Raw genomic sequence first — 25,703 nt, 5'->3', positions numbered from 1 at the left:
GTCAAATTTTTCGTCAATTTTTTGTAATTTTTCTGTCGATTTTTTATCAAATTGTTGTCACATTTTTGTCATTTTTTGGTCAAATTTTTGTCACATTTTTGTAATTTTTTTGTCACATTTTTGTAATATTTTTGTAATTTTTTTGTCACATTTTTTGTCATTTTTTAGCACATTTTTTGTCAATTTCTTGTGACATTTTTGTGACTTTTTCATAACTTTTTCGTCACTTTTTTGTTACATTTCCATCATTGTTTTCGTCTCAGTTTTATTGCTTTTCTCACCTTTTTTGGACTGGGGTAAAGCCAAACTGGAGAGAATGTGGTTAAAAAGAGTAAATGTATCCAATAGATTTAATTTCAGCGTGTGGTGATTTCACTAATGAATTTTGCAAAGGAGCATTTAAAGTTGAGATCGACCGATATGGGTTTTTCTAGGGCCGATGCCGATAACTCTTCATAACCCTGTGTATGATGCTCCTGAACTGTGACAGCAGAGGGCGCTTTATTGGGGCATAGGGCTGATATATTAATGCTTAGTAGGTTCCTCAGAGGGAGCTCGTTTCAAAGACAAATATCAGCAGATTCTGTAATAAACAACAATCCGTGACTTCTCTCAAGTGGAATTAGGAACAAATAATGTGCAAAGACTTTTTTTGAGCCATTTGTCGTCTGTTCAGGACCGTTATCTTTTTGAGTGTCAAAGCGATCGCTCTTTAGTGAGGGAGGAGAGAGGGTCAGGCTGGTACCGAGTTCGATGGAGGTGATTCCCAGAGACCACACGTCCACTTTCCCGTCGTACTGCCCCTCGTCCATGGCCAGGATCACCTCTGGAGCCATCCTGCACACAAACACGAGTCACGAGTCAGGCGGAGAGTCAGGGCGAGAGTCAGGGCGAGAGTCAGGGCGAGAGTCAGGGCGAGAGTCAGGGCGAGAGTCAGGGCGAGAGTCAGGGCGAGAGTCAGGCTGAGAGTCGGGCCGAGAGTCAGGGCGAGAGTCGGGGCGAGAGTCAGGGCGAGAGTCAGGGCGAGAGTCGGGCCGAGAATCAGGCCGAGAGTCAGGGCGAGAGTCAGGGCGAGAGTCAGGGCGAGAGTCGGGGCGAGAGTCGGGCCGAGAATCAGGGCGAGAGTCGGGGCGAGAGTCAGGCCGAGAGTCAGGGCGAGAGTCAGGGCGAGAGTCAGGGCGAGAGTCAGGGCGAGAGTCAGGGCGAGAGTCAGGCTGAGAGTCGGCCCGAGAGTCAGGGCGAGAGTCAGGGCGAGAGTCAGGGCGAGAGTCGGGGCGAGAGTCAGGGCGAGAGTCAGGGCGAGAGTCGGGGCGAGAGTCGGGGCGAGAGTCGGGGCGAGAATCGGGGCGAGAATCAGGCCGAGAGTCAGGCCGAGAGTCAGGGCGAGAGTCGGGGCGAGAGTCGGGCCGAGAATCAGGGCGAGAGTCAGGGCGAGAGTCAGGGCGAGAGTCAGGGCGAGAGTCGGGGCGAGAATCGGGGCGAGAGTCAGGGCGAGAGTCAGGGCGAGAGTCAGGGCGAGAGTCAGGGCGAGAGTCAGGCTGAGAGTCGGGCCGAGAGTCAGGGCGAGAGTCAGGGCGAGAGTCGGGGCGAGAGTCGGGCCGAGAATCGGGCCGAGAATCAGGGCGAGAGTCAGGGCGAGAGTCAGGGCGAGAGTCAGGGCGAGAGTCGGGGCGAGAATCGGGGCGAGAGTCAGGGCGAGAGTCAGGGCGAGAGTCAGGGCGAGAGTCAGGGCGAGAGTCAGGGCGAGAGTCAGGGCGAGAGTCGGGGCGAGAGTCAGGGCGAGAGTCAGGGCGAGAGTCGGGGCGAGAGTCGGGGCGAGAATCGGGCCGAGAATCAGGCCGAGAGTCAGGGCGAGAGTCAGGGCGAGAGTCAGGGCGAGAGTCAGGGCGAGAGTCAGGGCGAGAGTCAGGGCGAGAGTCAGGGCGAGAGTCAGGGCGAGAGTCAGGGCGAGAGTCAGGGCGAGAGTCAGGGCGAGAGTCGGGGCGAGAGTCAGGGCGAGAGTCGGGGCGAGAGTCGGGCCGAGAATCAGGCCGAGAGTCAGGGCGAGAGTCAGGGCGAGAGTCAGGGCAAGAGTCAGGGCAAGAGTCAGGCTGAGAATCAGGGCGAGAGTCAGGGCGAGAGTCAGGGCGAGAGTCAGGGCGAGAGTCAGGGCGAGAGTCGGGGCGAGAGTCGGGCCGAGAATCGGGGCGAGAGTCAGGGCGAGAGTCAGGGCGAGAGTCAGGGCGAGAGTCAGGGCGAGAGTCAGGCTGAGAGTCAGGGCGAGAGTCAGGCTGAGAGTCAGGGCGAGAGTCAGGCTGAGAGTCAGGCTGAGAGTCGGGCCGAGAGTCAGGGCGAGAGTCAGGGCGAGAGTCGGGGCGAGAGTCGGGGCGAGAATCGGGCCGAGAATCAGGCCGAGAGTCAGGGCGAGAGTCAGGGCGAGAGTCAGGGCGAGAGTCAGGGCGAGAGTCAGGGCGAGAGTCAGGGCGAGAGTCAGGGCGAGAGTCAGGGCGAGAGTCAGGGCGAGAGTCAGGGCGAGAGTCGGGGCGAGAGTCGGGCCGAGAATCAGGCCGAGAGTCAGGGCGAGAGTCAGGGCGAGAGTCAGGGCAAGAGTCAGGCTGAGAGTCGGGCCGAGAGTCAGGGCGAGAGTCGGGGCGAGAGTCGGGCCGAGAATCAGGCCGAGAGTCAGGCCGAGAGTCAGGCCGAGAGTCAGCCCGAGAGTCAGCCCGAGAGTCGGGCCGAGAGTCGGGCCGAGAGTCGGGCCGAGAATCAGGCCGAGAGTCAGGCCGAGAGTCAGGCCGAGAGTCAGGCCGAGAGTCAGCCCGAGAGTCGGGCCGAGAGTCGGGCCGAGAGTCGGGCCGAGAGTCAGGCCGAGAGTCAGCCCTCTCACCAGTACGGCGTCCCCACGAAGGAGTTGGCCGGCGCCACGATGGAGGCGGAGCCGAAGTCACCCAGTTTGACCTGCCCCGGTTCGGTCAGAAGGATGTTCCCTGCCTTCACGTCCCTGAAACAGCAGAGAGAGGTCAGAGAGAGGTCAGAGACCACACTGAGGTTTAAAGGTTTAAGCCGCCATGAGTTTACCTGTGGATCATGTTGTGTGAGTGGAGATACGCCAGGCCCTGCAGAGCACCATGGGTAATGGCAGCGATCTCCACTTCCTGCAGAGGCTTCTTATGGACTGTGGACAGAGGACAGAGTCAGAACACTGAAGAAGAAAGAGGAACCACACAGAGAACTGAGTCAGAACAGAGAAGCAGAAAGAGGAACCACACAGAGAATAACAGAGTCAGAACAGAGAAGCAGAAAGAGGAACCACACAGAGGAACCACACAGAGAAGGACAGAGTCAGAACAGAGAAGAAGAAAGAGGAACCACACAGAGAAGGACAGAGTCAGAACAGAGAAGCAGAAAGAGGAACCACACAGAGAACTGAGTCAGAACAGAGAAGCAGAAAGAGGAACCACACAGAGAAGGACAGAGTCAGAACAGAGAAGAAGAAAGAGGAACCACACAGAGAAGGACAGAGTCAGAACAGAGAAGCAGAAAGAGGAACCACACAGAGAAGGACAGAGTCAGAACAGAGAAGCAGAAAGAGGAACCACACAGAGGAACCACACAGAGAAGGACAGAGTCAGAACAGAGAAGCAGAAAGAGGAACCACACAGAGAAGGACAGAGTCAGAACAGAGAAGCAGAAAGAGGAACCACACAGAGGAACCACACAGAGAAGGACAGAGTCAGAACAGAGAAGCAGAAAGAGGAACCACACAGAGAAGGACAGAGTCAGAACACTGAAGAAGAAAGAGGAACCACACAGAGAAGGACAGAGTCAGAACACTGAAGAAGAAAGAGGAACCACACAGAGAAGGACAGAGTCAGAACAGAGAAGCAGAAAGAGGAACCACACAGAGAAGAACAGAGTCAGAACAGAGAAGCAGAAAGAGGAACCACACAGAGAAGGACAGAGTCAGAACAGGGAAGCAGAAAGAGGAACCACACAGAGAAGGACAGAGTCAGAACAGAGAAGCAGAAAGAGGAACCACACAGAGAACTGAGTCAGAACAGAGAAGCAGAAAGAGGAACCACACAGAGAAGGACAGAGTCAGAACAGAGAAGAAGAAAGAGGAACCACACAGAGAAGGACAGAGTCAGAACAGAGAAGAAGAAAGAGGAACCACACAGAGAAGGACAGAGTCAGAACAGAGAAGCAGAAAGAGGAACCACACAGAGAAGGACAGAGTCAGAACAGAGAAGAAGAAAGAGGAACCACACAGAGAAGAACAGAGTCAGAACAGAGAAGCAGAAAGAGGAACCACACAGAGAAGGACAGAGTCAGAACAGAGAAGAAGAAAGAGGAACCACACAGAGGAACCACACAGAGAAGGACAGAGTCAGAACACAGAAGCAGCAAGAGGAACCACACAGTGAGGCAGAGGTTCGCAGCACTGACCTTCGAGGAGATCCGAGGCGGAGCCCAGACAGTACTCCATCACCAACTGCAACGCACACCAAACATCTGTTATTCATCAGCGAACACACCCCAAAAACCTGGCCTAACACAGCGATGTGACGTTCAGGACCTTTTGAACGGCTTTTCAGGGTGAACGGTTCAAACCAAATCTCCACTAAAGGCTGATATCATGGACTAGTTTTTCGTGCCACTGTTATGTGTAGAGCTGTGTGTACATGTCAAGTTTAAAGGGACTATATGGAGTTTAAAAATGTTTAATTTAAAGTGGGGTATTCTGCTTTCTTCAGTCCCATAGCACCAGTCTATATCACACTACAATGATGACCAAACCTTCTGTTGGTCTGTGAATGCAGTAAATTAGAATAACTGCCTTGTATTAACCTCTAACACTCGCCTAAACCAAATGCATTCTGTCCTCTTTGGCTATTATTTAGGTCTGTGTAACACCTCATTTGAAAGCTAAGACCCACAAAACTGATCTTTTTCCTCGCGTTGTTGCTGTGTTGTGTCACCTTTTTTGTGTTTTTTTTTTAAATTTTGGTCACTTTGTTGAGTTTTTGTCATTTTTTGTCACTTTTTTGTTGAATTTTTGTCATTTTTTTGTTGAATTTTTGTCACATTTTTGTTGAAATTTTGTCACTTTTTTGTTGAATTTGTGTCACTTTTTTGTTGAAATTTTGTCACTTTTTTGTTGAATTTGTGTCAAATTTTTGTCACATTTGTGTCACTTTTTTGTTGAATTTGTGTCACTTTTTTGTTGAAATTTTGTCACTTTTTTGTTGAATTTTTGTCAATTTTTTGTTGAATTTGTGTCACTTTTTTGTTGAATTTTTGTCACTTTTTTGTTGAATTTTTGTCACATTTGTTACGTTTACATCCTTGTTTTCTTCTCATTTTTTGTGGCTGTTTTGGTGCTTTTATCCCAAGAAGCTTTTTGATTAGGGTAAAGCCAAACTGGAGAAAATGGGATCCGTTCAGGTGGGAGTTAAGAGGTTAAATGTCTCCCTCAAAATGGCTGTAGTGAATGTCTTGAAATAGGCCTCTGTCTCTTTAAGAACCTCTGAGCCTTTAGACACGCCCCCTCCACACGCTGTCTGTGGCATCAGTGGGGAGGGGGTTCTGCTGAGGAGCAGTGGTTGGTTACTCGGCTGGTGACGAAAGCTCGGAGGCGTCTCCAGGAGGTGGGGGCGTTCCTAGGAGGACTCAGGCAAACCTATCCCTAAAATGGCCGCCATCAGAGTTTTTACAGATTACTCAGAAATACGTGAATGTGCCAAGGCAACACTTCAGCCATGTTTTTGATGAGGGAGTGACAGAATAACATGATGGAAAGCTTGAAAAAGTCCATTTTGCAGAATACCCCCCCTTTAATATAGAAGGTGCAGTTACACGTATGACCTGAGGTGGCAGTAGTGAGTATAAAATGGCTAACTTGCATCTAGCCCTTTAAATCTCGAAATTACAATTTTTACAACTTGGAATTATGAGTTTTTTAGATCCGTGATAGACGTCAGCCCTATTTTACTTTGAAAATCCAGATGTTGTGAGAAAATGTTTGAAATTTCGGGGGGAAAAATGTGGGTCAAATTTGGGGGGGAAAAAAGAAAACAAAATGAAAACAAAAGTGGGGGAAAAGTGAAACATGGCTGACACTGACCCAGGCCGTGTGCTCGCGGAGGTAACAGCCGCGGTACTCGATGGTGTTGGGGTGACGGAGCTTCTGGAGGAACTTCACCTCTTTGATGATGTCCTGCCATTTCTACAAACACACAGAGAGACGTTAATACCCCCCCACGGGACAACAGCGGGGTTCCCTCCAGCGGGGTTCCCTCCAGCGGGGTTCCCTCCAGCGGGGTTCCCTCCAGCGGGTTCCCTCCAGGAGAACTGGACCTCACCTCGTTGGTCTGTTTGCCGCTGAACGACATCTTCTTAATGGCCACCACTTCATTACTGCGAATGTCCCGGGCCTGAGATCAAACACAGAGGGAGGAGTTACAGAAACGAGGCCTGAGATCAAACACAGAGGGAGGAGTTACAGAAACGAGGCCTGAGATCAAACACAGAGGGAGGAGTTACAGAAGCGAGGCCTGAGATCAAACACAGAGGGAGGAGTTACAGAAACGAGGCCTGTGATCAAACACAGAGGGAGGAGTTACAGAAGTGAGGCCTGAGATCAAACACAGAGGGAGGAGTTACAGAAGCGAGGCCTGAGATCAAACACAGAGGGAGGAGTTACAGAAACGAGGCCTGAGATCAAACACAGAGGGAGGAGTTACAGAAACGAGGCCTGAGATCAAACACAGAGGGAGGAGTTACAGAAGTGAGGCCTGAGATCAAACACAGAGGGAGGAGTTACAGAAGCGAGGCCTGAGATCAAACACAGAGGGAGGAGTTACAGAAACGAGGCCTGAGATCAAACACAGAGGGAGGAGTTACAGAAGCGAGCCTGAGATCAAACACAGAGGGAGGAGTTACAGAAACGAGGCCTGAGATCAAACACAGAGGGAGGAGTTACAGAAACGAGGCCTGAGATCAAACACAGAGGGAGGAGTTACAGAAGCGAGCCTGAGATCAAACACAGAGGGAGGAGTTACAGAAGTGAGGCCTGAGATCAAACACAGAGGGAGGAGTTACAGAAACGAGGCCTGAGATCAAACACAGAGGGAGGAGTTACAGAAACGAGGCCTGAGATCAAACACAGAGGGAGGAGTTACAGAAGCGAGGCCTGAGATCAAACACAGAGGGAGGAGTTACAGAAGCGAGGCCTGAGATCAAACACAGAGGGAGGAGTTACAGAAGCGAGGCCTGAGATCAAACACAGAGGGAGGAGTTACAGAAGTGAGGCCTGAGATCAAACACAGAGGGAGGAGTTACAGAAACGAGGCCTGAGATCAAACACAGAGGGAGGAGTTACAGAAACGAGGCCTGAGATCAAACACAGAGGGAGGAGTTACAGAAACGAGGCCTGAGATCAAACACAGAGGGAGGAGTTACAGAAACGAGGCCTGAGATCAAACACAGAGGGAGGAGTTACAGAAGCGAGGCCTGAGATCAAACACAGAGGGAGGAGTTACAGAAGCGAGGCCTGAGATCAAACACAGAGGGAGGAGTTACAGAAGCGAGGCCTGAGATCAAACACAGAGGGAGGAGTTACAGAAACGAGGCCTGAGATCAAACACAGAGGGAGGAGTTACAGAAACGAGGCCTGAGATCAAACACAGAGGGAGGAGTTACAGAAGCGAGGCCTGAGATCAAACACAGAGGGAGGAGTTACAGAAGCGAGGCCTGAGATCAAACACAGAGGGAGGAGTTACAGAAGCGAGGCCTGAGATCAAACACAGAGGGAGGAGTTACAGAAGCGAGGCCTGAGATCAAACACAGAGGGAGGAGTTACAGAAACGAGGCCTGAGATCAAACACAGAGGGAGGAGTTACAGAAGCGAGGCCTGAGATCAAACACAGAGGGAGGAGTTACAGAAACGAGGCCTGAGATCAGACACAGAGGGAGGAGTTACAGAAACGAGGCCTGAGATCAAACACAGAGGGAGGAGTTACAGAAACGAGGCCTGAGATCAAACACAGAGGGAGGAGTTACAGAAGCGAGGCCTGAGATCAAACACAGAGGGAGGAGTTACAGAAACGAGGCCTGAGATCAAACACAGAGGGAGGAGTTACAGAAACGAGGCCTGAGATCAAACACAGAGGGAGGAGTTACAGAAACGAGGCCTGAGATCAAACACAGAGGGAGGAGTTACAGAAACGAGGCCTGAGATCAAACACAGAGGGAGGAGTTACAGAAACGAGGCCTGAGATCAAACACAGAGGGAGGAGTTACAGAAACGAGGCCTGAGATCAAACACAGAGGGAGGAGTTACAGAAGTGAGGCCTGAGATCAAACACAGAGGGAGGAGTTACAGAAACGAGGCCTGAGATCAAACACAGAGGGAGGAGTTACAGAAACGAGGCCTGAGATCAAACACAGAGGGAGGAGTTACAGAAACGAGGCCTGAGATCAAACACAGAGGGAGGAGTTACAGAAGCAAGGCCTGAGATCAAACACAGAGGGAGGAGTTACAGAAACGAGGCCTGAGATCAAACACAGAGGGAGGAGTTACAGAAGTGAGGCCTGAGATCAAACACAGAGGGAGGAGTTACAGAAACGAGGCCTGAGATCAAACACAGAGGGAGGAGTTACAGAAACGAGGCCTGAGATCAAACACAGAGGGAGGAGTTACAGAAGCGAGGCCTGAGATCAAACACAGAGGGAGGAGTTACAGAAACGAGGCCTGAGATCAAACACAGAGGGAGGAGTTACAGAAGTGAGGCCTGAGATCAAACACAGAGGGAGGAGTTACAGAAACGAGGCCTGAGATCAAACACAGAGGGAGGAGTTACAGAAGCGAGGCCTGAGATCAAACACAGAGGGAGGAGTTACAGAAACGAGGCCTGAGATCAAACACAGAGGGAGGAGTTACAGAAACGAGGCCTGAGATCAAACACAGAGGGAGGAGTTACAGAAGTGAGGCCTGAGATCAAACACAGAGGGAGGAGTTACAGAAACGAGGCCTGAGATCAAACACAGAGGGAGGAGTTACAGAAGCGAGCCTGAGGAGGCGACAGGAGACACACGAGAAGCTCCTGCTGGAGATACGGAACAGGAGCAAAACATTCTGCCATTTAAGCTTTTCAAATAAAAATAATAACGTTAAGCTAGTGTAAAGCTAACGTAAAGCTAAAATAAAGCTTAAGTAAAGCTTAAGTAAAGCTAATGTAAAGCTAGCGTAAAGTAGGGATGCACCGACACCGATACCAGTATCGGGTATCGGGCCGATACCACAGGCTTGTACTCATACTAGTACTCATTCATGAGGTCCCGATACCAGAAACCGATACCATTTGACGTGCGGCCAGCGCAGCTACGTGGCGCAGCTACGAGGCGCAGCTACGAGGCGCACCTACGAGGCGCACCTACGAGGCGCAGCTCTCAGCTGAGGAGAGAAGAAGCAACAAACTGGAGAATTGTTTAGTGTAAACACAATAATCCACATAGAGCTGACTTTATTACAGACTGCGCTCTCTAAATCAGAGTCTGAGCTGGATTTAACCAGAGCTTAATGTTGTTAGTGCTGCAGCGTCTGCAGTGTTTACAACATACAGGCTAACGTTGCTAACTCGCGGCTAGCGCAGTTTTGGCCATTCTGACGCCGTTTTATGCCCAGGGGTTTAATCATCTGAAAAACTAACCCAGCGACTAAAAAGTCCTCAGAAAATCCAAACTAAAGACATACAGCATGTTTATATTGAGGGAAAATGAGCTGCAGCAGAACAATGAAAACGCTGTAGCTACTCGCTAAGTTACTACAAACACACGAGAAAATCTACAGGAGCTGAAGTAAAGACGAAAAGAGACCATTTAAGAAACATCTCAATACTATTGTTACATAAAAAACACATAAATGAATAAAGCACAGGCATTGGGAGCTTTAGGACATGGGCTTTTCTGTCTATGATGGACAGAGACATAAAAATAAAAATTATATTGAATGAAAATAAAAAATAAATAAATAAATGGCATCAGCACAATTCTAATATAACTGCTCTTAAATGTGTCGCCTACTTTACTTAAGGAAATGTACATGAGTAAATTAACTAATTATGTAATTTCTCCATCTGTGAGATCAATAAAGTATTATCTTATCTTATCTTATCTTAATTACTGTGAAAAATGTAAGAATGAAGAAAATGCCTTGTACTCGTATTGGTATTCGGTATCGGCGAGTACTTAAATCAAAGCACTGGTACTCGTATCGGTTTTAGAAAAAGTGGTATCGGTGCATCCCTAGCGTAAAGTCTAGTCTCGTCAGGTTTTGGCCGTGGAGGTGAAGGCCGCCCTGTCCTGCTCCTCTGATACGCCGTGTTCTTCAGTACATGTCTGATGTGAGATGGTGGAGATGATGGAGCGGCTGGAGCGGCGTGGGCTCAGAGCTGGATGTGAAAATGTGAAATGCAGGTGACACAGCGCTCCAGCAGAGAACACTTTACATAAGACTCTCACTCTCAGACTCCAGATCTTTACTGGAGTCTGTCCGGCCAGAGCCACGGTCAGACTGATCATTTGGAAAAGAGGATTCGGTTTAGTTTAGTTTTAGTCCCCTTAACTTCCACCTGAACCGAGCACATTTTGTCCAGTTAGGCTTTACCCCCGTCCAAAAGCTTCTGGAAAAAAGCTGAGACGAAAACAATGACGGAAATGAGACAAAAAAGTGAGAAAACATTGACAAAAAAGTGACAAAAAATGGATGAAAAAGTGGCAAAAATGTGACAAAAAAGTGAAAAAAAATTGATGAAAATTAGACACATAAAATGGTCAAAAAAAATGACAAAAATGTGACAAAAAAATGACAAAAATGTGACAAAAAAATGACAAAAATGTGACAAAACATGACAAAAAATAACAAAAATGTGATAAAAATGTGACAAAAATGACAAAAAAAAATACAAAATGTGACAAAAAATTGATAAAAAAATTTGACGCAAAAATTACAAAAATGTGACAAAAATTTGATTAAAAAAATTGACAAAAAAAATACAAAAAATGTGACAAAAATGAGATAAAAATTTGACAAAAAAATGACAAAAATGTGACAAAAATCTGACAAAAATATAACAAAAAAATTACAAAAATGTGACAAAAAATGACAAAAAAGTTACAAAAATGAGTTGAATACCCAACAAAAAAATGATGGGAAAAAAATGTGATGACGTGAGGAAAAAGATCCTCTCGGTTCAGGCGGGAGTTAAGAGGTTAAAAAACAAAGTCATAGAAAAAAAAAAAAAACATCTAAACCTGGCTCTGCACATTAAAGGGTTTCTACAGATCTGATTACAGTGAAGAGAGTTACGTACGAAGTAAACGGCCCCGAAGCTGCCGTGGCCGATCTCCCGCAGGTCACTGAAGAGCTTCTCCGGGTCATCTTTACAGAAAAGATCTGCCACGTCCGGGTCCTTCAGGTTCCCCGCCCGCGCATTGGAGGGCATGGCCAGGGCCTGACGGAGAACAGAGGAGGAGAACGTGTTTAAAATGGAGAACAGAGGAGGAGAACGTGTTTCAAATGGAGGACAGAGGAGGAGAACGTGTTTAAAATGGAGAACAGAGGAGGAGAACGTGTTTAAAATGGAGGACAGAGGAGGAGAACGTGTTTAAAATGGAGGACAGAGGAGGAGAACGTGTTTAAAATGGAGAACAGAGGAGAACGTGTTTAAAATGGAGAACAGAGGAGGAGAACGTGTTTAAAATGGAGAACAGAGGAGGAGAACGTGTTTAAAATGGAGGACAGAGGAGGAGGAGAACATGTTTAAAATGGAGAACAGAGGAGAAGGAGAACATGTTTAAAATGGAGAACAGAGGAGGAGAACGTGTTTAAAATGGAGAACAGAGGAGAAGGAGAACATGTTTAAAATGGAGAACAGAGGAGGAGGAGAACATGTTTAAAATGGAGGACAGAGGAGGAGGAGAACATGTTTAAAATGGAGAACAGAGGAGGAGAACATGTTTAAAATGGAGAACAGAGGAGGAGAACGTGTTTAAAATGGAGGACAGAGGAGGAGGAGAACATGTTTAAAATGGAGAACAGAGGAGGAGAACATGTTTAAAATGGAGGACAGAGGAGGAGAACGTGTTTAAAATGGAGAACAGAGGAGGAGGAGAACATGTTTAAAATGGAGAACAGAGGAGAAGGAGAACATGTTTAAAATGGAGAACAGAGGAGGAGAACGTGTTTAAAATGGAGAACAGAGGAGAAGGAGAACATGTTTAAAATGGAGAACAGAGGAGGAGGAGAACATGTTTAAAATGGAGAACAGAGGAGGAGGAGAACATGTTTAAAATGGAGAACAGAGGAGGAGGAGAACATGTTTAAAATGGAGAACAGAGGAGGAGGAGAACATGTTTAAAATGGAGAACAGAGGAGGAGAACATGTTTAAAATGGAGAACAGAGGAGGAGAACGTGTTTAAAATGGAGAACAGAGGAGGAGAACATGTTTAAAATGGAGAACAGAGGAGGAGAACGTGTTTAAAATGGAGGACAGAGGAGGAGAACGTGTTTAAAATGGAGGACAGAGGAGGAGGAGAACGTGTTTAAAATGGAGAACACAGGAGGAGGAGAACGTGTTTAAAATGGAGGATGGAGGAGGGGAACGTGTTTAAAATGGAGAACAGAGGAGGAGGAGAACGTGTTTAAAATGGAGGACAGAGGAGGAGAACATGTTTAAAATGGAGAACAGAGGAGGAGGAGAACATGTTTAAAATGGAGAACAGAGGAGGAGGAGAACGTGTTTAAAATGGAGGACAGAGGAGGAGAACATGTTTAAAATGGAGAACAGAGGAGGAGGAGAACGTGTTTAAAATGGAGAACAGAGGAGGAGGAGAACATGTTTAAAATGGAGAACAGAGGAGGAGGAGAACGTGTTTCAAATGGAGGACAGAGGAGGAGGAGAACATGTTTAAAATGGAGGATGGAGGAGGAGGAGAACATGTTTAAAATGGAGAACAGAGGAGGAGGAGAACGTGTTTAAAATGGAGGACAGAGGAGGAGAACATGTTTAAAATGGAGAACAGAGGAGGAGAACATGTTTAAAATGGAGAACAGAGGAGGAGGAGAACGTGTTTCAAATGGAGGACAGAGGAGGAGGAGAACATGTTTAAAATGGAGGATGGAGGAGGAGGAGAACATGTTTAAAATGGAGGACAGAGGAGGAGGAGAACATGTTTAAAATGGAGGACAGAGGAGGAGGAGAACGTGTTTAAAATGGAGAACAGAGGAGGAGGAGAACATGTTTAAAATGGAGAACAGAGGAGGAGGAGAACGTGTTTCAAATGGAGGACAGAGGAGGAGGAGAACATGTTTAAAATGGAGAACAGAGGAGGAGGAGAAGATGTTTAAAATGGAGGATGGAGGAGGAGGAGAACATGTTTAAAATGGAGGACAGAGGAGGAGGAGAACATGTTTAAAATGGAGGACAGAGGAGGAGGAGAACATGTTTAAAATGGAGAACAGAGGAGGAGAACATGTTTAAAATGGAGAACAGAGGAGGAGAACATGTTTAAAATGGAGAACAGAGGAGGAGAACATGTTTAAAATGGAGAACAGAGGAGGAGGAGAACATGTTTAAAATGGAGGACAGAGGAGGAGGAGAACATGTTTAAAATGGAGGACAGAGGAGGAGAACGTGTTTAAAATGGAGGACAGAGGAGGAGAACGTGTTTAAAATGGAGGACAGAGGAGGAGGAGAACATGTTTAAAATGGAGGACAGAGGAGGAGAACGTGTTTAAAATGGAGGACAGAGGAGGAGAACGTGTTTAAAATGGAGGACAGAGGAGGAGGAGAACATGTTTAAAATGGAGGACAGAGGAGGAGAACGTGTTTAAAATGGAGGACAGAGGAGGAGGAGAACATGTTTAAAATGGAGGACAGAGGAGGAGAACATGTTTAAAATGGAGAACAGAGGAGGAGGAGAACGTGTTTAAAATGGAGAACAGAGGAGGAGGAGAACATGTTTAAAATGGAGGACAGAGGAGGAGGAGAACATGTTTAAAATGGAGGACAGAGGAGGAGGAGAACATGTTTAAAATGGAGGACAGAGGAGGAGGAGAACGTGTTTAAACAGAGGAGGAGCATTAGGACGAACATGAATGTTTTTCATCACAAATCTCTGGTGATTGTTCAGGAGCAGGCAGGGCTGATGTTCCACTAAATAAAAACAACAACAGCTGGACTTTGGCACTTTGTAGTTTTTAGGCTGGATTTGTAAGAAAATATGTGTCGATCTCAGTCAGAAGAAGATTTTACTGAAGTACATGTTCTCTGCAGCAAGGAGGGGCTGGAGGAGTAGAATAATAGTACAATGTGCAGTAGTTTTGAAGTATTCAGTGCAGTACTCTGTAGTACTCTGTAGTACTCTGTAGTACTCTGTAGTACTCTGTAGTACTGAGGGTTTCCCGTTGTGGGTGAAGTCAGGACTGTTTCTATTTCGGTCGTTGTTTATGAGCTTCATCTGAACAGCTTTAATGTGAAACGCACTGGAATCATCAGTGACCCACTTCCATCTGTGACAAGAGCCGGGCCTGAGGAGGATAAACCGGGGCTAAAGGAGGGCTAAAGGAGGGCTAAAGGAGGGCTAAACCGGGGCTAAAGGAGGGCTGAACTGGGGCTAAAGGAGGGCTGAACTGGGGCTAAAGGAGGGATAAACCGGGGCTAAAGGAGGGCTAAAGGAGGGCTAAAGGAGGGCTAAACTGGGGCTAAAGGAGGGCTAAACTGGGGCTAAAGGAGGGCTGAACTGGGGCTAAAGGAGGGCTAAACTGGGGCTAAAGGAGGGCTAAAGGAGGGCTAAAGGAGGGCTAAACCGGGGCTAAAGGAGGGCTAAACTGGGGCTAAAGGAGGGCTAAACTGGGGCTAAAGGAGGGCTAAAGGAGGGCTAAAGGAGGGCTAAACCGGGGCTAAAGGAGGGCTAAAGGAGGGCTAAACCGGGGTTAAAGGAGGGCTAAAGGAGGGCTAAAGGAGGGCTAAACCGGGGCTAAAGGAGGCCTAAAGGAGGGCTAAACCGGGGTTAAAGGAGGGCTAAACCGGGGATAAAGGAGGGCTAAACCGGGGCTAAAGGAGGGCTAAAGGAGGGCTAAACCGGGGTTAAAGGAAGGCTAAACCGGGGTTAAAGGAGGGCTAAACCGGGGCTAAAGGAGGGCTAAACCCTGGTTAAAGGAGGGCTAAACCCTGGTTAAAGGAGGGCTGAACCGGGGCTAAAGGAGGGCTAAACCCTGGTTAAAGGAGGGCTAAACCCTGGTTAAAGGAGGGCTGAACCGGGGCTAAAGGAGGGCTAAACCGGGGCTAAAGGAGGGCTAAAGGAGGACTAAACCGGGGCTAAAGGAGGGCTAAACCGGGGCTAAAGGAGGGCTGAACTGGGGCTAAAGGAGGGCTGGACCGGGGCTAAAGGAGGACTAAACCGGGGCTAAAGGAGGGCTAAACCGGGGCTAAAGGAGGGCTGAACCGGGGCTAAAGGAGGGCTGAACCGGGGCTAAAGGAGGGCTAAACCCTGGTTAAAGGAGGGCTAAACCGGGGCTAAAGGAGGGCTGAACCGGGGCTAAAGGAGGGCTAAACCGGGGCTAAAGGAGGGCTGAACAGGGGCTAAAGGAGGGCTGAACCGGGGCTAAAGGAGGGCTAAACCGGGGCTAAAGGAGAGCTAAACCGGGGCTAAAGGAGAGCTAAACCGGGGGCTAAAGGAGGGCTAAACCGGGGCTAAACCGGGGCTAAAGGAGGGCTAAACCGGGGATAAAGGAGGGCTGAACTGGGGCTAAAGGAGGGCTAAACTGGGGCTAAAGGAGGGCTGAACCGGGGCTAAAGGAGGGCTAAACCGGGGCTAAAGGAGGGCTAAACCGGGGCTAAAGGAGGGCTGAACTGGGGCTAAAGGAGGGCTGAACTGGGGCTAAAGGAGGGCTGAACCGGGGCTAAAGGAGGGCTGAACCGGGGCTAAAGGAGGGCTAAACCGGGGCTAAAGGAGGGCTGAACTGGGGCTAAAGGAGGGCTGAACCGGGGCTAAATGAGGGCTGAACCGGGGCTAAAGGAGGGCTAAAGGAGGGCTGAACCGGGGCTAAAGGAGGGCTGAACCGGGGCTAAAGGAGGGCTGAACCGGGGCTGAAGGAGGGCTGAACCGGGGCTGAAGGAGGGCTGAACCGGGGCTGAAGGAGGGCTGAACCGGGGCTAAAGGAGGGCTGAACCGGGGCTAAAGGAGGGCTGAACCGGGGCTGAAGGAGGGCTGAACCGGGGCTGAAGGAGGGCTGAACCGGGGCTAAAGGAGGGCTGAACCGGGGCTAAAGGAGGGCTAAAGGAGGGCTAAAGGAGGGCTGAACCGGGGCTAAAGGAGGGCTGAACCGGGGCTAAAGGAGGGCTAAAGGAGGGCTGAACCGGGGCTAAAGGAGGGCTAAAGGAGGGCTGAACCGGGGCTAAAGGAGGGCTAAACCGGGGCTGAAGGAGGGCTGAACCGGGGCTGAAGGAGGGCTGAACCGGGGCTAAAGGAGGGCTGAACCGGGGCTAAAGGAGGGCTAAAGGACGGCTAAAGGAGGACTAAACCGGGTCTAAAGAAGGGCTGAACCGGGGCTAAAGGAGGACTAAACCGGGTCTAAAGAAGGGCTGAACCGAGGCTAAAGGAGGGCTGAACCGGGGCTAAAGGAGGGCTGAACCTGTGGGAGACTGTGGGGGACTGACTGTGGGGGACTGTGGGGGACTGTGGGGGACTGTGGGGGGCTGTGGGAGACTGTGTGGGACTGTGGGGGACTGTGGGAGACTGTGGGGGACTGTGGGGGACTGTGGGGGGCTGTGGGGGGCTGTGGGGGGCTGTGGGGGACTGTGGGAGACTGTGGGGGACTGTGGGGGACTGACTGTGGGGGACTGACTGTGGGGGACTGTGGGGGACTGTGGGAGACTGTGGGAGACTGTGGGGGACTGTGGGGGACTGACTGTGGGGGACTGACTGTGGGGGACTGTGGGGGACTGTGGGGGACTGTGGGGGACTGTGGGGGACTGTGGGGGGCTGTGGGGGGCTGTGGGGGACTGTGGGGGACTGTGGGGGACTGTAACTGTAACCTCAGCATCATCTCCCACATTCGTCCCATGACTTTGCCACCGAGCGGGAACTCTCTGCATCAAACTAACGTGTCACAGTCCGTGTTCCGCCACCTCGAACACGCGCTTCCGCCACGTCTGCTGTGGACAAAGGGAAGCCCAGGCCTCGTCCCGGTCCAGGCCTGGTTTTTGGGTGAAATGAGGTTAGTGAGACGCGGAGGATAAAGCGTCTGGCCGCGCACAGTTTCTGCCCTACATTCTCCATAATCCCTCTCTCTTCCTGAGGCCTCTCTGCAGAAACACACTTTCTACATCACTGACACGGCACCAACACGACGCCAACGCCGCCGCCTCTATGAGCATGACGTCACAGCCGTGAAACGGACACCATTCTGAACTGAATTAGTGCATTTAAGAATCATAATGTGGTAAGAAACGAGGGATGGGCACCGATTAGGGCTGGGTACCGTGTTTTTTTCCGATACCACTACTTTAACGATACCTGCTTTTCGGTACCGGTGCCTTAACGGTCCTTTTTTCGATACTTGTGTTATTTTAATTGAGTTAAAATAATGTGCAGGAAAAGTCTGGTTCAGGAGGAAGTCCAAACACGGCACATCAGAAAACAGGAGCAGCAGCGTCACCTGGAACTTCATGTTTTTCTCAGAATTCCCACTAAAGCCGTGATAAAAAGAGAGTTGGGACATTATTACCTCCTGAGCTGCAGGAACAGACCAGATCCACATCAGGACCGTTTACTGAAGATAAACTTTTCTAAACTCACTGAGCTGTTCCACAGTGAAAGCTCCTCACACGTCACAGATCTGTTACATAGTGAGAGCGCTCACTCTGTCACTGACAATGCACCAGAACTGTTCCAAACATGGCTAATGCAGAGTGAGCCTCACCTTTTCCAGAGACAATCTGTGATCCAAACGCTCCGGTGCAGCTGGAGTTTAAACAACAGCAGTGACTTCAGGCTCTGCGGCTAAAGCTAAAGGTAAAGAGTCTCGCCAACCAGACTCCGCTTCTTTACAGAAGAGGGTCTGGCAACACTCGCGCTTTCAAAGGAAGTGCCGCAGCGATATGGAGCCTACCGACCAATCAGAGCAGCTCCCTGAACGGGCGTCACGTTGTTGCGCCTTTGTTTTGTAGTTTTTTAACACAAGCGACCACTTCACGTAATGCTCCGGTTTGCTTGTATTCTTAAGTTTTTCTGACATAAACGACAGAAGTCATTTCCTGAACTCCGTGTGGCAGGAGCGCCATTGTTAATGTCCCAATGATACAACTTTCTTGTGGCTGTTTCTGTCGTCACATCCGCTATGTTCTCATTGGCTGCTCTAAGCTTCGGTTGTCCCACATTAGTCCCGCCTCAAGCAGTAGCTTTTCTACGACAGGGTCGCCAGACTAGTCTCATGTTTATTAAATAATAAACATTGAAGATTAGTCTGGATGCCAGGCTAAAAGGTAAAGCCCATGAGTTTCTTGTTGTCACTGCTTTTCTCTTTGTCCAAGAGTCTAGTTTCTTATTCAGTCCTGGTTTAGTCCTGCTTTAGTCCTGGTTTAGTCCTGCTTTAGTCCTGCTTTAGTCCTGGTTTAGTCCTGGTTTAGTCCTGCTTTAGTCCTGGTTTAGTCCTGGTTTAGTCCTGGTTTAGTCCTGGTTTAGTCCTGGTTTAGTCCTGGTTTAGTCCTGGTTTAGTCCTGGTTTAGTCCTGGTTTAGTCCTGGTTTAGTCCTGCTTTAGTCCTGCTTTAGTCCTGCTTTAGTCCTGGTTTAGTCCTGGTTTAGTCCTGCTTTAGTCCTGCTTTAGTCCTGCTTTAGTCCTGCTTTAGTCCTGGTTTAGTCCTGGCTCAGTCCGCGGCTCTGCCATCTCTGATAATGACTGAAGTGTGAGTAAGTTACAGCTTTGCTTCTGCATTTGCGCTGAAGCTGCTCATGAGTTCAGGCTTTTTTAGACTCACTGTGGATCATTTATTGACGTTTGGAGAAAAAGTACCGAAAATTAGCACCGAAAAAAAAAAGTTTTTCGATACCGCCCCCTACCGGAGCTTTTCGGTCGGCACCAAGTAGGAAGCGTTTACCCAGCCCTAGTCACGATATATCTCGATACCGATACCTGAACGATACTTTTTTTCTTGACACTAAATTATTTGTCATATTGCTGGGCTGCAGGTTCTAGAATGTGATGATGTCACCGGACCCAGCCTTTCTTATTAACTGGCTTGTTGCACAATGTGGCTACGCTAGTTCCTCTGAGCTGAAGCTGTGGGCGTTAGAACTTCCTGTTCGTAGTAATTTCCATTAACGCCCTTTCGAATCATCGTATTTCCTAAAGATTCTGTGGTGGACGGCGAGTTCCTGGTAGACGATCACTTCCTGCAGGTTAACGCGTTGCTGTACAGTGTAAATATTCCCGTAGAGGGGACGTCTATGTTCATAAGGATCTGTGAGTTTTGTCTTGAAGCTAAAGGCTAACATTAATATCATGCATTATACAATTTGAAACAGTGCCTTGTTTTTTGTTTTTAGCTTATTTTTCATAGCATGTTAGCCTTTAGGAACTAGCATAGCCATACTGTGCAACAAGCCAACTGTATGAAATAGAAAAATTATCATTGATATCAGTCATGAGGTCAATAAGTAGATTTGGTTTGGCCTTAGAGCAGATAAAACTGGCCAATGGAACAAGCAAGTTTTTTTTTTCCTTACATTTTTTGTTTTTTCACATCTGAATCATTTGCTTGAGGTGAAACAAGAAACTTCCTTTAGCGACAAAAGGACGGAATAAACACTTTCCAATGTTTTCTTATTAATTCCCAAATTTGTAATCAATGTTTTTCCCCCAAAAAATGTTTTTCCATATGTTGTCCCTAAATTTCCCCCCATTTTTCCCACTTCTTTCATGCATAAAAACTTGAATGCAAAGATTTTGTGTTTGTTTTTTGTACCTGCTTTTGACACTTTGATTTTTTCGATACCAGACTGGCACCTTTTAACCTCTTAACTCCCGCCTGAACCGAGAGGATCTTTTTCCTCACGTCAGATTTTTTTCCATCATTTTTTTGTTGGATATTCAACTTATTTTTGTAACTTTTTTGTCATTTTATTGTCATTTTTTAAAAACATTTTTGTCATTTTATTGTCATTTTTTAAAAACATTTTTGTCATTTTATTGTCATTTTTTAAAAACATTTTTGTCATTTTTTGTAATTTTTAGGTCAAATTTTTAACACATTTTTGTAATTTTTTTTGTCACATCTTTGTCATTTTTACCAAGCTCTTCCACGTTTTCCCTATTTAAATATGGTTACGTGAAGTGTTCCACTACAAAGTATAATTACACAAAATTAAACAATGTGGATTTTCTAAGCGGATAAAAGGGGGGACTATATTGTAACGCGCAATAATACCAGGAGTAGTTCAAAATCCGCGCAGTAATCTTCACTTTACTGTGCGGATGCCAAACTACTCCTGGTATTATTACGATTAGAAAATCCACATTGTTTAATTTTGTGTAACTATACTTTGTAGTGGAACACTTCACGTAACCATATTTAAATAGGGAAAACGTGGAAGAGCTTGGTAGCTTCTATCTTGACCTGTTTTGGAGCTATAGAGGAGAGAGGGAGAGGCTAAATGCTAACGCCGTCTGTGCTGTGTTTACGTGACTGAAGATCACACAGGTCCTAAAGAACTCGTCACAGCTCAGGTAAGAACATATCTCAGTACGGAAAAACGGTGGCCTGTTCCTTTAAGAAAGCTGAAGGACAGTTGATAGAGACAGTTTCTTGTTTGTGGAACGTGCAGGAAAAAGTGTCTCTAAAGCAGCAAAACTTCGAACCTCTGACTCTCCTGCGTGACCGTGTCCCTCTATAGCAGGAAGCTAACGCTAGCGTGACCGTCTCCCTCTATAGCAGGAAGCTAACGTTAGCGTGACCGTCTCCCTCTATGGCAGGAAGCTAACGTTAGCGTGACCGTCTCCCTCTATAGCAGGAAGCTAACGTTAGCGTGACCGTCTCCCTCTATAGCAGGAAGCTAACGTTAGCGTGACCGTCTCCCTCTATAGCAGGAAGCTAACGTTAGCATGACCGTCTCCCTCTATAGCAGTAAGCTAACATTACTGCTTTAGCAGAAATGCTGATGTGGAGCTTTGGGTTGAGGAGAATGTAACGAGTCGCCTCATAGTGCAGCTGCAGCGCCACCGCCAGCATAAGCCGTGTCCGGATACCTCCGCACGATGGCACAATGCGTTACTGGGCTCCCGGTGGCAGATTAAAATAGATTCACTCTCAACGCAGCATTATGAATTTAAGACTGATCACTGTCTGAGGCATTTTCCCAAATCTGCAAAGTGAAAGCTCACTGGAAGGAAACAAACTGAGGACAATGTTCCTGATATAGACGGTTTATCTTGTTCAAAAATATTATTATTCTTTGTTTCTGGTGCTATAAATGTAATACCCTCGAAACGATCAACACATCGTTATAGTTCCTTAACTTTCAAGTGAAAAGTTGCACTTTGGATAAGGTTTGTCTGTATTTATTTTATGTAATAAGCACTGTTAAACTTTTTTGAAACTATTCCAGTTTGTGCAGGACTATCAATGCTTTCTGAACCGTGGTAATACCGAAAACCGTGATAACTTTGGTCACAATAACCGTGAGGTAAAATGTTCACACCGTGACAGCCCTAGCGCACACACATGGAAGCTTCTAAATGATGCAAAACTGCACTTCCAGTCCGGATTTTCCTCATTTGTCCTGATCAAAGTCTTTTTGACGCATTATGCTTACAAATTCAAAGATAATGGAGTTGAACAGGTTTCACATCGTGCAGGTTTAGTTCATAAAGCGGTCATAAGAGGAAGCTCTGGTAATAACTAGGCCAACCAGCTCCGAGTCTAGACATGTATGTTTCACAGCTGTAGATCAAATTACACACGATTTACACGCACAGCCACAGCCTCCCCCGTTATAAACAACAATGTCGTTTTGTAAAGTGAAGAGTTAAGCCCAAAGAGCCAGATCAAGAACAACCACATACTGAGCATCTCGAGCAGGGGATAAGCAGATTATTGCCAAACAAATTTCACTTTTCCTACAATTGCTCCAGAGAAAAGTAGGACCCTCTCATCCTCTCTTTGGGACAGGAGGGGGAAACTGCAGCCCGAAGAGGGACAACTGCAGAGGACATCCATAAACTATTATCCCCAAACACGGGCTCCTTCCTCCAGCGGTTGGAGAGAGTTTCGCTGCACTTACCGCGGCTTATTGTGGGTCCCGAAAAACAACTGGGCTTTAGCGGCGAAGCTAGCAGCTCCCCGTCCACATCCCCCGGGTCTCCCTGGAGCTGTCCGGCCCGCTCACGGCGTCCCCATGTCGGCAGGCCCCTGGTCCTTCACCGCCGCAGGAAAACACGGCCGGAATCCCACCGAAAACAGCCGCCGTTAGCCTAGCGTTAGCCCGTTAGCCTGAGCTAGCCGCGGCGCTAACGGGGGGGCATTAGCTTTATTTACGGGGTGTGGCTGTGCTTTCTTCCGCCGTGTCTCTGGCTAAAACACACGGGACCGAGAGAGGGACTCCTCACGCAGCCCTGACCCAGGATTCAGAGCCGAAACTCGGGCCCCGGCGGCGGAAAGGAGCCGTTAGAGTCTCGGTTTTTGTTCGAGCTAAAGCACAAGCGGCTCAGAGCGGACACCGGAAACAAGGCTCAGCAGCTTCCGCTTCACAAATAAAACTGCAAATTAATAATAATAATAATAATAAAATGATAATAGTAATAGTAATAATAATAATAAAATGATAATAGTAATAGTAATAACAATAACAATAATAATAATAACAATAATAATAATATAGTAATAATAATAATAATAATAATAGTAGTAATAATAATAATAATAGTAATAGTAATAATAATAATAATAGTAATAATAATAATAATTATAATAATAATAATAATAACAATAATAATAATATTTTTAAAAAATAAATAAAATAATAATAATAATAATAATACGATGTTTAGCCGGTATCCATTTTTTTTGGTTTACGCTATTGTGCCATGACTTGCTCCTAATCCGTCAATTAATATTTTAACCTCTTAAACCCCGCCTGAACAGAGCACATTTTCACCAGTTTGGAATTCCCCAAATCTAAAGGCAAAAAGTGGCAAAAGAGCAAGAAAAAACGGAAAAGGGTGGCTTCCCCCTCTTCAGGTCGGTGGGAGTCCTTGCCTCAGGTGGAGGAGTTCAAGTATCTCGGGGTCTTGTTCACGAGTGGGGGACGGATGGAGCGTGAGATCGACAGACGGATCGGTGCGGCGATCTACGTTCCCACTCTCACCTATGGTCATGAGATCTGGGTGCACTGTAATAAGTGCTGCAGACCAAACTTTGGAAAAAATATTTTAATTAGTTACTACGTACTTATTTTTTTTATGAATTTACATTTTTGGTTGACAAATAAGTACTATATATCATTATTACAGCGCCATAAAAAATACAGATTTTATTGCTTTAGGTGAAAACACTTTAAGTATTTATTTTGTCTGAGTGGTGGTCCTGTAATGACAAAACTATTAGAATGTGTTGATCGAACACAAGCTTGACCCGGGGGGCGGGTTTGTAGGCTGACTTTCAGACCGGTTCAAGCCGGTCTGGTGCAACTTCTTGGGACCTGAGCAGCAGAAGTGCCTTCGCCATCGCGGTGGCTCCAAATATTTTCCAAGTGAATAAGACAAGGTACGTGTATCCTTTACTGCAAACGGTGGTTATCTTGTTTGTCAAATCTGTCCAAAAAATTAGGCACTACTTGTGTTCAAAATACATGCTCTAAGCTAGCATTAGCCGACGTTAACATGTTGTTGTTGGTGCTAGAAAGAAATGTTTTGGAAAACTTTGTTGCGTTTATGTGTTATGTGTTTTTATAAAACGGCAGAGATCCTGGTGAATGAAGTTGGTTTAACATTGTAAGTGGCCGTGAAAGCTAGCGAGTTGGGGAGGAGGACTATCTGAACAGAGAGGATCATGGTTACTCAAGTGGTGAGCAAATTGGCAGGAAATGTGAGAAAAATAAACAAAAAAAGATAAATAAATAGTATAATAGTGGTACATGTACAATGACAACCAAAGACTTTGTGGGGACAAAAGTATAAACAGTAAATAATACAGTAAACAGACTATAACAAAAGTGTGTATAGAGCAAGTGGTTGATAAAGTGACTCAGGTCAGTGATGTAAATACAGGGATTATTGTGTGTTTTCTGCTTAGAGATTATTGCACATGTTACTTTACAGTCTTGTTGTTCAGTCTGACAGCAGTGGGTATGAAGGACCTGCCACTGAGAGAGCTGCTCAGCTCCTCTACAGCCCCGTGCAGTGGGTGGGAGGTATTGTCCATGATGGAGGTGAGCTTGGGTAACACCCTCCTGTCCTCCGGGGGGCAGCCCAGGACGGAGCTGGCCCTCCTGACCAGCTTGTTCAGTCTGATCTTGTCCCGCTCTGTGCTGCCCGGGGCCCAGCACACGGCAGCGTAGTGGAGAGCAGAGGCCACCACAGAGTCATAAAAAGTCCTGACTCTGAAGGACCTCAGTCTCCTCAGAAGGACCTCAGTCTCTTCTGAAGGACCTCAGTCTCCTCAGAAGGACCTCAGTCTCCTCAGAAGGACCTCAGTCTCCTCTGAAGGGCCTCAGTCTCCTCAGAAGAACCTCAGTCTCAGAAGGACCTCAGTCTCCTCAGAAGAACCTCAGTCTCAGAAGGACCTCAGTCTCCTCAGAAGGACCTCAGTCTCCTCAGAAGGACCTCAGTCTCTTCTGAAGGACCTCAGTCTCCTCAGAAGGACCTCAGTCTCCTCAGAAGGACCTCAGTCTCCTCTGAAGGGCCTCAGTCTCCTCAGAAGAACCTCAGTCTCAGAAGGACCTCAGTCTCCTCAGAAGAACCTCAGTCTCAGAAGGACCTCAGTCTCCTCAGAAGAACCTCAGTCTCAGAAGGACCTCAGTCTCCTCTGAAGGACCTCAGTCTCCTCAGAAGGTGGCTCTGGCCCTTCTTGTTCAGGGCACCGGTCCAGTTTATTGTTGAGGTGAACACCAGGTACTTGAAACTGTCCACCTCCTCAGTGTCCTCCCCCTGGATGTTCCGCGGTGTGTGCGGTCGTGACCTCCTCCTGAAGTCCATCACCATCTCCTCCATCTTACTGATGCTCAAGCACAGGTGGTTCCGCTCACACTGGTCCACAAAGTCCATGATCACCGCCCGGTTCTCCAGGTCGTTCCCCCTCAAGTGTCTTGCACAAGGACACAAGAACCCACGCCTTTAACCGAGCACTTCATCTCCACTTCAGCTTTACCCAAATCTAAAAGGTTACAGCCTATAGGCCAGTGTCACGCCTCATTTGAAAGCTAAGTCCTACAAAACTGATTTCTCCTCAAGGTAGAAAAACCCTATAAAAGTTCAGTCCATTCATTTACCATTTATCACTTAAAGGCGGGAGGTAAGAGGTTAAAGGTAAAACATGTACAAGAGAGTAACATGTACAATAACAGGGGAGAGCAGGGAAGTCGAACCATCACGTTGTGACAATAGAGACAATTTAGATTTTTATGTGAGATCATAGATTTGAACTTGTGTTAAAGGGACTATACAGA

At 47.4% G+C, this 25,703-nt stretch overlaps 1 protein-coding gene across 2 annotated transcripts in view; it reads right to left on the bottom strand.

Moving 5' to 3' along the window:
- Window positions 1-22,759, bottom strand: part of LOC306968638 (serine/threonine-protein kinase TAO2-like) — a 44,182-nt gene extending 21,423 nt beyond the window's left edge. The window contains exons 1-8 of one of the 2 annotated variants that reach the window (XM_079564075.1): window positions 22,323-22,759; window positions 11,352-11,492; window positions 6,342-6,413; window positions 6,104-6,205; window positions 4,426-4,471; window positions 3,058-3,154; window positions 2,867-2,980; window positions 746-837 (exon numbers count right to left, since the gene is read on the bottom strand). In XM_079564075.1, coding sequence (XP_079420201.1) covers window positions 746-837; window positions 2,867-2,980; window positions 3,058-3,154; window positions 4,426-4,471; window positions 6,104-6,205; window positions 6,342-6,413; window positions 11,352-11,483 — 655 coding nt within the window. In that variant the 5' untranslated portion in view covers window positions 11,484-11,492; window positions 22,323-22,759. Of the gene's footprint in view, window positions 1-745; window positions 838-2,866; window positions 2,981-3,057; window positions 3,155-4,425; window positions 4,472-6,103; window positions 6,206-6,341; window positions 6,414-11,351; window positions 11,493-22,322 lie in introns of those variants that run through there. The other variant, XM_079564076.1, reaches the window with a different exon arrangement.
- Window positions 22,760-25,703: the final 2,944 nt, after the last annotated feature.

The sequence above is a fragment of the Gobius niger genome, assembly GCF_951799975.1.
Source record: "Gobius niger genome assembly, chromosome: 10".
NCBI lineage: Eukaryota > Metazoa > Chordata > Actinopteri > Gobiiformes > Gobiidae > Gobius > Gobius niger.
This window is presented reverse-complemented; position numbering and strand designations above follow the sequence as displayed.